The sequence below is a fragment of the Micropterus dolomieu genome, linkage group LG11, assembly GCF_021292245.1.
Source record: "Micropterus dolomieu isolate WLL.071019.BEF.003 ecotype Adirondacks linkage group LG11, ASM2129224v1, whole genome shotgun sequence".
NCBI lineage: Eukaryota > Metazoa > Chordata > Actinopteri > Centrarchiformes > Centrarchidae > Micropterus > Micropterus dolomieu.
Window position 1 is genome coordinate 2,261,411 of NC_060160.1, and position 11,228 is coordinate 2,272,638.

Below are 11,228 nucleotides of genomic sequence, written 5' to 3' on the forward strand. Positions count from 1 at the left end.
ATGACCCTAAGCGCACCGCTAAAATAACGAAGGAGTGGCTTCACAACAACTCCGTGGCTGTTCTTGAATGGCCCAGCCAGAGCCCTGACTTAAACCCAATTGAGCATCTCTGGAGAGACCTGAAAATGGCTGTCCACCAACGTTTACCATCCAACCTGACAGAACTGGAGAGGATCTGCAAGGAGGAATGGCAGAGGATACCCAAATCCAGATGTGAAAAACTTGTTGCATCTTTCCCAAAACGACTCATGGCTGTATTAGATCAAAAGGGTGCTTCTACTAAATACTGGGCAAAGGGTCTGAATACTTATGACCATGTGATATTTCAGTTTTTCTTTTTTAATAAAATTGCAAAAATTTCTACATTTCTGTTTTTTTCTGTCAAGATGGGGTGCTGAGTGTACATTACTGAGAAATAAAATGAACTTTTTTGATTTTTGGAAAATGGCTGCAATGAAAGAAAGAGTGAAAAATTTAAAGGGGTCTGAATACTTTCCGTACCCACTGTAAGTCACATGATAGTGGGTAGTCATATCTTGGGGGATTGAAACTCTGGCGCTGGATGTGAATGGCCTTCTTGATCTTTATTGTCTCCATCGTCGACAGCGTGTTCATGCTTCACTCTATCAAACCACAATAGTTACAGCCTCACCGCCCGTCCTCAGCTGAACCGGGCTGAACTGGGTTAAGGTCATTAATCCTGTTCAGGCAGGTTGAGTTTATCACTGACTGGTTTTTGTTCCGCTGCTCTACTGACATCGTTTCTCTGCTTCGCCCGCTGCCTCTGCTGCTAATGCTGATCAATACAGAGCCTGAGTCACCCCCCCGCACTGCAACACTCTGCTGGTTACAGGGTCACTCTGTGTGTGTGTGTGTGTGTGTGTGATAGAGATCTCATACAGCTAAAACTTTGCTGAAAGAAAACAGCCAGCACTTTTCTTGTGTTGTCATTGAACTGTGACATTTACACAGCTCTTTTATAGGTTATTGATAGTTTCACCTTTAAATCAGAGACTACCGATACTTTACTTGTTCTTTTCTTTTAGTAAATATTAGATCTTTGATTTGCTCTGCTGGCCAGACTGCAAACACATACTGACTATAATCAGGTTTTTTAAATTTGATTTATATTCTAACTTTAGAGTAACTATAGTGAACAACTCCAACTTTTAATATGTAAATAGAAAAGTGTCCTGGTTCCAGTTTACCAGGGGCCATTTATTTGGAAAATGTTTAACTAAAAGGTATTAATTATTTATATATGTTTGGTAAATAATCATTATACTTTATTTAACAAAATTATAGTAACTGAAGAATTTACAAGTGCTTATTTTTTATTGTGTATTCGCGCCACATTATATTCATTAGTTTATTCCTGATTTGAAGCTGCAGCCTTTTTAATTTAATTTGTTTTAATTCAAAATTTCTCTTTGTAGTATTATTTTGTGCTCCCTCTCTCTGTTATGTCTTTATGTTGGTATGAAATTCATGCTGAAACCTGCAGACAGGCTGAACTGGATGAGCTGGATGCACATTGTTTTCAGAGAAAAGAGGATATGAATAAAACATTTTGTCTGTTCGCTGCGTCTGGTGGTGCTTAATAGGATTTAAAGCTACAGCTGAGATGAAGGGGAGGAGACACATCGACAGTGTGTGTGCGCAGTGCCATGCTGTGACAGCCTGCATGTCTGAGAGAGAGAGACAGAGAATAACAGTGGAGAGAGAGAGAAAGTGTGAGAAAACAAAGTGGTGAGACAACAAAAAGAAGGGAAAGGTTTTGTCTCCATGCAGACAGACGGACGAGTCGAGGAGATAAACGATTGTTGTCATCCGACCACATGTTTGATTTACCACCTATGCAACAGTCTATATGACCCCATCTGGTTCTAAAGTATGGGAATATTATGTCTTTGAATGAAGATGGAGACTTAAGGGGTTTCTTTATGTTTTAGCATTTTTATTTTGTGAGAATCACTTTGAGGACTTTGTGACTTCCTTCTGAATTCTTGGAGTCATGCCAGCAGCTGAGCTTAGGCACATCGGTGCTTTGACCTACAGTCCGCATGCCAGCATGCTAATGGGCTGATGTTAAGCAATTATAATGTTTACCATCTTAATTTAGTGTAAGCATGCTAACATTTGCTAATTAGCACAAAGTCAAAGTGCAGCTGGGGCTGAAGGGAGTGTTCAGGACAAATTTTGACCTCATGTGATATTATATAGAATGATATTCAAAACTTTTCTTCTTGGCAACAAATCATGTGACGTGAAACTCATGTGAAGACTCGACAAACTATGAATACATCTACTAACAAGTATAATGTGTGTATATAAGCCATAGAGCTCCACTGTCTAAACTTTTAAAAACGCATCGGTCATTAAAACACAAAACCATTCTGCTACTCAGAGTTTCTCTTTTTTAACAGAAATACAGTTTTCCTCGCTAATTAATAAAAATATCATTCTTTCAATGAAAACCAACACTTCTTGCGTACAATATTCAGTGTTTCCCACATAATGACAGCGTAACTGTGGCGCACGGAGGGGCGCGGGGGCGCTATGTACGGCGTGCTAACCTCGACTACCCAGCTGTATTCTAACAATAAAATAGCTCTCCTTATCAGCTGGGCTCCTTACATGCTTGCTAATAATTCTTTTTAAGGTGGGTCTCCGACATTGACAGCGTTGTGTTGGACTGAAAATCTAAAATCAATATGTGCTGTTGGTATTGTGGAATAATGTACGGGAAACACTGATATTGTCTAAACGGTATGAGTTCAGTACCTTACACACTTTGCCTCATGATGATGATGACAATGAAACAGTCAGTGAATTTCTATCATAAAGAAACGTGCACATAAATTTAAGTAAATCACTTTATTCTTTATTGATTGTATTATCAGGTGTTTTTATTATTTTTTTTCTACCTTGTCACCCTGTGTATATATAATCCCAGTAAGCATAATAATAATAATACATATCTAACACAGCGGTGTACAGTTAGTTCACAACAGTAGTAAAGATTTAGTTCCCTCATCACAAAAAATATCAAGTCTAAATCTAAAATCTCCACTTTTAAAAAATAAATCCACCAATCTGTGGAATGTGACATCTGGTCACATTGACTATAAAAAATCCTTTGGAAAGAAACACTAATTATCTTAAATCCCTGATAAATACACTTTAACAGAAGTGAATAAACCAAGTTAGACTGATATGACTCAGTATTTAAATGTCTTATATTCAGGACATCTTTTAAAACATATACAGTTTATATAAGTTTCATTCATTAAATTTTTTTTAGCCTGTGCTGTTTTCTTTTTTGCAGTATTTGAAAACTGCTTTAGTCCAGATCTTCTTTTTCAGACGCCATGCTTTATGCTAAGGTACATGGTAGATATAATATTTGTCATTTTACAACACAGGGTCTTACGATCACTCCACCTGGGGTGACGTTTGGTCCGTTTTCCCTGAGTAGTGATCGTCCCTGCACTTCCTTTTAAAAGTGTATTTCTGTCATATATTGTCATAATCCCACGTGAAATTTCAAGAGCTGCTGTTTGCTGCGTGACAGTTTAGTGTCCAACTGAAGGGGTCTTTTGAAGCAGATAGATGGTTCTGATCCCTTTGTTCTTCTTCTGTTCCCGTCTGTGATTGTGAAGGGGTCTTGGTCCCATTGCAGACACGAGGGCAGAGCGGGTAAATTAGTGAAGTTCATTCACACCGATAAAAACAAACACAAATAACACTACAGCAAGTTCAGGACTGAGAAACGTCAAATACGAAAAGAAAGCACTACACAACAACATCAAGAAACACATACCCTTGACTTCTTCAGAGATTTTTGTTGTTGTGGAGGTCTTCTCCTTCACACTGTCCAAGATTTTGAGCGACAGGTTGTTCAGGTGTTTGCTCATGTCAATCAGAGCTCTTGGGATCGGCTCTGGTACCTTCGGCAGGGGAATCTGGACTCTTTCAGCTGCAGTCTTGTATCTCTGCAGGAATGAGAGATCTTCAGCTCTCAGCACCTCCTCTGTGGCTCTGACTGTGTCTGAAAGAGGTGCTATATCTTTACTCAGAACCTCACTCTTCTTCTTCATCATCATCTGAACCTTCTGCTCCTTCTCCTCCCTCAGTGCAGCCATCCTGGCCTCCTTCTCCTCTTGGAGAAACTTCTGGAGCATCAAGAACACGTTATTAATCTGCCTCTCTGTGTCTTGAGCCTGGAGTTCAATGTCTTTAGCTGTTTGATCAAAGTTTCCTATAATGTCATTGAAGAGCTCCAGTTTCTTCTCTAGATGTTTCAGGAGATCCTGAAGAACCTTTTTGTAATCCAGAGCTGCTTCATCGATGGGTCTGAACCTGTGGCTGGTGTGTGAATGCGAAAGCAAACACATGAGACAAACTGGCTGCAGATCATCCAGACAGAAGAGTTTGAGTCTCTCTGCATGTTGACTGCAGAGATCTGCAGACCCTGTTGAACGTCTCTCAGTTCTGTCCAGTAGAAAATCTTCACACATGTTCTTCAGTGCCAAGTTTAGAGGTGGATCATATAATACAGATATTGTCCTGCAGACTGGGCACTCACGAGTTCCTTTCTCTCTGCACCAACGCTGCCAACAGGCTTTACAGAAACTGTGGCTGCATGACAGGATGACGGGCTGTTTATAGATGTCATGGCAGACAGGACAGGAGAGATTCTCTGACCGACAAGCCATGATCTTTAAGTTACACTAAACAGCAGCAGGCAGCTCAAACAGCTTGAGTCAGTCACTCTTCCACTCTCAAGTCAAATGTCTGCTTACAGCACAGTTTCACGTACAGTGTCTCAACGTGCCTTACAGATGCACAATAGTTCCCGACACAGCCTAAGTTCTTGTTGGCGATGAGGAAATGTAGCAGCTCAGTTCCCTCCTCTAGAAACGTCTCAACATATCCAGTCTTGTTCTAAATCTCCTGTAGTCAGCAGCTGGTTGAAGTTGGAGTATTCCTTTATTCCCCGTCTGTCTGCTGTTCGCTCTGGTAGCTGTCCTCCTGCAGTTATGAGAAGCTTTCAGTTTTGTTTTGAACTTAAATCACACAACATGTCCCTTTGTGTTTCTAACAGGACAGAGCAGTTGTATTCCAGGTTTGTGTCACATGCTTCTGGCAATTCCACATTCCACACATTGCTCTCTAATTACACACTGCGAGCTTCACATTGATAAGAAACTCATACACCTCATTTAAATAAACTCTACTTCCACGTATGTTCCACGTGAACATTATGGAGCTGTTGTCTGTATTTTGCCTAAAATCTTTAGTGTTGGTTAATTTGTTTCTGCTGTACTGGTGGTCAGTAATGTTGTCTTTTTTGGTTTCACTGGGTGATGAAGGGGGTTCACCCAGCAGACAGGCCAGGGGAGTTAGAGGAATAATATAACAAGCACCCACCTGCGCTATGCATGAAATGTTGACAGTCAACATTGTTTGTTTGAGTGTAGTTTGTATCAGTGTAGATTACACAACTACAGAACTTACTGTAAGTAAGTGCAACAAAGCCAGCAGTACTAGTAAAAGGCTGTTACTGCATCAGTACAACAAGCAGGAACGTTCACCAAGCGATATTTAGTCTGCTCTGTCTCATCCACCGCAGCTGTGTTTTGGTTTTAAACAAGCACATTTGCTAGCTCAGCTAATGTCTGTAGCCTTTATAGCTGAGATGCTACGTACCTTAAAATTGAGCAACTCCTTGCAAACTCAGCTGCTTGTTGAGAGAAACCAGCTCCCAGGAGGAGGAGGAAGACTGCCACGGACTGGATCTCTAATTCATTGAATTTACTATTTATAAAGATTAAACGTGACAATTAACTTTAATCTTGTTATTTTTAACAAAGTTTTGTGTTTGAGTTTGTGTTATTCTAAATTTTGACACCAAGATAATTTTTTTTCACAGCATATGTATGTCGGTTCCACATACCGGTCATCGGTCTTATTGGTTACTAATAATCATTATCGGCCTGGGGGAAAAAAACATATTGGTCGATCCCCAATATAAATGTTATCAGTTCATACTGCAGATTATATCTACAAAGAGAAACAAAGAATTTAAAATTGAGGAAGATCAAATCAAATGAGCTTTTCAACTAAAATTATACTAAAATATGAAGTAAGAGTCAAGATAAATAATATCTTGGAATCTACATATCTCAATTAACCAAACTTAACAACACAAGATACTTTACATGCTTGTCTGTTTTTTCCACACTGCACCTTTCTCAGTTTATTTTTTTTACTTCATTACCTTCATTGTATTATATTTGGTGAATTCTATTTTCTTTTCTTTCCTTGCAGCACTCAAGCTGCTGTAGTCCTATTTTTCTGAAGTCTCAAACATTATGAAATGTTCTGTTTGGAATATCTGATTCTTTCCATGACACCCAACACTTTTTATGCACAATATTGCCTATATATGAGTTCAGTACCTTACTCTTGTGTGCTAAACATGCAGCCTTGCCTCATGACAAGGATGACCATGAAACAACAGTCAAAGAATTTCCATCATAAAGAAACAAACGCATACATTTAAGTAAATCACTTTATTCTTTATTGTTTTAGGTATCAGGTGTTTTTATTATTTTGTCACCCTGTGTATATATAATCCCAGTAAGCATAATAATAAGCAAATCTAAAATACAGCAGTGTACAGTTAGTTCACAGCAGTAGTAAAGATTTAGTTTCCTCGTCACCAAAGATATGAAGTCTGATTATAAAATCTCCACTTTTCAGTAATCAATTCACCAATCTGTGCAATGTGACACTTGGTCGCAATACTAACAGAGAAGAATGAATATAAAAGTCCTTTGGAAAGAAACACTAATTATCTTATATCCTTGTTTAATTAAAGACACTTCAGCAAAACAGAATAAACAAAGTTAGAAAAATATGAGTCAAAACTTTAAAAAGATTTAAAAATATAAAGGTAATATTAGTTTCATGCATATATTTCTTTTTCTTCAGTGTATTTTTTTGTAACAGGAAAAGAGCTCTGAGAGTTGCCAAAACATTATCTTATAAGGGATGACTGATAAAGCTGCGTTTTTTACCTACTAAGGTAAAATCAATAATCAATAAAAAATCAATAATCAATAAAATGGCAGACAGACTGCAGGGTTTTCAGGGGTTGCAGCACTTATAAGCTGCTTTAGTTAAGATCTTCTTTTACAGACCCCATTCTCTATACTAGCAAAGGTACAAGGTATTTATTTGTCATTTTACAGCACAGGGTTATGTAAATGAGATGAAGTTTGTACTTCCCTTTATGCTACATGCAAAGCACAAATGGTATATCATAAAATGATAAAATGATATACAGAAATACAACAATTTTACATGGTGTGGATGAGGATGAATTCAGTAATAAAGTAAAACAAATGTAGCTGCATCCACATCATTACAGCGTACAAAAAACTCTCTCCCTGGACTAATTGTGATCTTGATTGGATTCGCAATTTGCATAGACAATAGGATCATCTAGCCGTATAGATCATCGTCATTATCTTCATCAAATGAAAGGTTGAATTCCATTTGGGGTTTGACATATCCATTGCAAAACTTCGAGATGGATGGGAACATCAGGCAGGGGCTTGATCGGGTTGGGCAGAGGACTTCAATATCAGATAATTTTCTCTGCGGGGGGTTCAGAGTGGAAGTTGCTTTCTCCTTCACACTGTCCAAGATTTTGAGCGACAGGTTGTTCAGGTGTTCGCTCATGTCTATCAGAGCTCTTGGGGTCGGCTGTGGATCATCTGGCAGGGGAATCTGGACTCTTTCAGCTGCAGTCTTGTATCTCTGCAGGAATGAGAGATCTTTAGCTCTCAGCACCTCCTCTGTGGCTCTGACTGTGTCTGAAAGAGGTGCTATCTCTCTGCTCAGAGCTTCACTCCTCCTCTTCATCATCTGAACCTTCTGCTCCTTCTCCTTCCTCAGTGCAGCCATCCTGGCCTCCTTCTCCTCTTGGAGAAACTTCTGGAGCATCAAGAACACGTCATTAATCTGCCTCTCTGTGTCTTGAGCCTGGAGTTCAATGTCTTTAGCTGTTTGATTAAAGTTTCCTTTAATGTCATTGAAGAGCTCCAGTTTCTCCTTTGAAGGTTTCAGGAGTTCCTGAAGTATCTTTTTGTAATCCAGAGCTGCTTCATCGATGGGTCTGAAGATGTGGCTGGTGTGTAAATTTGAATGCGAACAGATGAGACAAACTGGCTGCTGATGATCCAGACAGAAGAGTTTGAGTTTCTCTGCATGTTGACTGCAGAGATCTGCAGACCCTGTTGAACGTCTCTCAGTTCTGTCCAGTAGAAAATCTTCACACATGTTCTTCAGTGCCAAGTTTAGAGGTGGATCATATAATACAGATATTGTCCTGCAGACTGGGCACTCCTTTCCTCTGTCTGTCCAACAACGCTGCCAACAGGCTTTACAGAAACTGTGGCTGCACGACAGGATGACAGGCTGTTTATAGATGTCATGACAGACAGGACAGGAGAGATTCTCCTCTAACCGACAAGCCATGATTTCTAAGTTACACTAAACAGCAGTCAGGTAGCTCAAACAGCTTCCACTCCCAAGTCAAATGTCTGTTCACAACCCAGTTTCACGTACAGTGTCCCACAGTGCTGTACAGTGGCACGTCAGCAACAGTTCCTGACACAGCCCAAGTCCTTGATGGTGATGAGAAAAAATTTATAAGAAGTCTCAAGGAAAAATAGAAGAAACCTTGTGACAGGCAGTTTAGTTCCCTCCTTTAGAAACGTCTCAAAATATCCAGTCTTAAATCTCCTGGAGTCAGCAGCTGGTTGAAGTTGCAGTATTCCGGTTTTCTCTGTCTGTCTATTGTTCGCTGTCCTTCCGCAGTTATGAGAAGCTTTCAGTTTCGCCTGAACCTAAATCATCCAACATGTGTTTGTTTGTGTTTCAAACAGGATTGAGCAAGATTGTATCCTGGTTTCCAGACATTCCTCTCTCATTACACACTATGATCGTTGTCAGGTTCAGACACCTATAATATATCAGACAAGGAAGAAAGACAAGAGAGTTAGTGCCTTTTTACTCGCGAGGAGAACGGACAGAGATGTACACAGTTACATACTCTTTACTCTTCCGTTTCCTCTTTTTTTATTATATTCAGGGCGTTCCCTAGTTACATGCATGTTGCTGCTCTAAAGGGAAAGGGGGTGCAGCAGCAACATGAAACGTGATCAGCGTCACATATATTATTGTACAGTACTGTTCCAGGAACTATGTACATTAAGCTCAGTCGCCTCTCAGGGCCAGGACTTGGTTCCAGTTATTTTGTTGTTGTTGTCCGCTCCGTGTTTCATTTCCTTCAGTCACACCATCCGCTGTAGACTTCCTGTCAGTACATTTCTGCAAACAGACTTACACACTTGCATTAGTACACGTCTTGATATATATTGTTTTTCAGATTGCATTGGCGAGAGTAAATATGAGATAACTTATATACATACTGGTTCCAACAATTGTCAAATTGATAGGCAACTCATGAAGCACATTTAAATAAGCCCTACTTCCTCATATGTCCCACTTGAACTTTATGGAGCTGTTGTTTTTGTTTTCACTTGCACCCTAACAAGTGATAACATGGGTCCACCTTACAGGTAGTCCAGGGGAGTTACAGTAATGAAATAAAAACAAGTACCTGCATGATGCAGATGACGCACCCACCTTAGCTTTGCATGAAATGTTGACAATCCCCTTTTGTTTGTGAGCAATCAATTCGAAACAGTTTGCATGTATCAGCCATTTCTTATCCCTATTCTGTGAGTGATTGTGTATAATACAAGTTGAGACGCAGACACAGTAGTCAGTGGAACACCGCAGTTTGTATTGTTGGGATTAAGCCAGTTAAAAGTCAGTGTACATTTAAAATTTAATAAGCTTTATACATTATAATGAATTTATGATTTCTGTGCAAAAACATTCCTTGAGGAATGGGACAGGAGACTGGCCACAAGTGAAAACTGTTTTGTTATAAAAGGAAATGAGAAACAGCTGGCAGGAAAATATCACAGATAAGGAAAACAATCCCGGAAGTGTTCCAGAGAATAACCGGAAAAGAGCTCTGAGAGCTGCCAAAACATTATCTCAAGGGACGACGGAGAAAGCTGTGTTTTTTACCTATGTAGTATGTAATATTTATGCATTTGACTCCTAACAGTTCAAAATAGCACTGTAGCAGCAAGACAGAGGGTCAGTGACCTTCTACGTAGAGCAGTGATTGGTGGTTATGTAGGGACTGAACCCTTCTATAGAATTTGACCTCTGACCCCTTGTTTTGTTACCTCAGAATAGTACTGTACCCTTCTATGGGTTTGACCTTTTATTTTACAGACTCAAACCCTTCTATGGTACCGAACAGATACCTAAACATATCCTATATAAGCTATGTTTGATATACAGAAAGACAGAGTGGCCATCGGGCTGGGTCACTCTCCAAGCAGCTGCAGAGCTTGTAATTGATGCTGAACTCCTTGATTTAATGAACTTTTATGATCAAGAACAGTGTCAAGCGGGTTTCTTCTCAACACGTCATCAACACCACACCTAGTAAGGAGTTTTAACTGCTGCGCGGTTTGTCCTCCATTTTTTAAGACGAGGCATTTTCAGGGGTTATAATAAATGAAATTGGGGAGAGGCAGGCAGTTCCCTTTTCAAGCCAGAGATGGGGGGTTCCCCTTCGAGGGAACTCGAACTGCGTCGGTGACGACACTATGGGAACGCCCCTGGGCTTGGCAGGGCTGAACTATGAATGAAACTACTCCAATCCTATTGGTGTTACTAGAACGGTAGTGTGTGACGGCGTAACCGGAGGGGGTATATAAGCACGCCGGCACATAAGACACATTAGCTTCTTTCTATTCAGCAGGCACTCTGGCTATGTTTGGAAGCTCCATTTTCCTACCTGACATCGAGACGAAACAGCAGAAGATCATGTCAAAGCGATTCCGACAGTGTGTCTTCCCTTGTGAGCGTTTCATCACAGAAGGTGATACCCATGGGATGTGCGTCTCATGCCTGGGGATGTTGCATGCTCAGGCGGCTCTCGAGGGGGCTGCCTGCGACCATTGCGAAGCCCTGCCCCTGAGGGTGCTGAGGTCTCGAGCGGCTCTCTTCCTAGAGGATGGTCGGATGCGCTCCCCTCGTGGCACAGGCCCCGCGGTCGCTGAGGC

The 11,228-nt window shown here is 40.4% G+C and overlaps 2 protein-coding genes across 2 annotated transcripts in view; both read right to left on the reverse strand.

Annotated features, from left to right (window-relative positions):
• kcnh5b (potassium voltage-gated channel, subfamily H (eag-related), member 5b) overlaps positions 1 to 11,228 on the reverse strand; it is a 1,142,829-nt gene that overhangs the window by 636,563 nt on the left and 495,038 nt on the right. The window lies entirely within an intron of this gene.
• LOC123978931 (E3 ubiquitin-protein ligase TRIM39-like) lies at positions 6,592 to 9,028 on the reverse strand. Its single transcript, XM_046062587.1, has one exon. The coding sequence runs from the start codon at positions 8,548 to 8,550 to the stop codon at positions 7,513 to 7,515; it is 1,038 nt and encodes a 345-aa protein (XP_045918543.1). The 5' UTR covers positions 8,551 to 9,028; the 3' UTR covers positions 6,592 to 7,512.

What these genes read in the sequence shown, in the direction of transcription:
- LOC123978931 (XM_046062587.1), bottom strand. Translation starts at nt 8,550, where the DNA reads ATGGCTTGTCGGTTAGAGGAGAATCTCTCCTGTCCTGTCTGTCATGAC.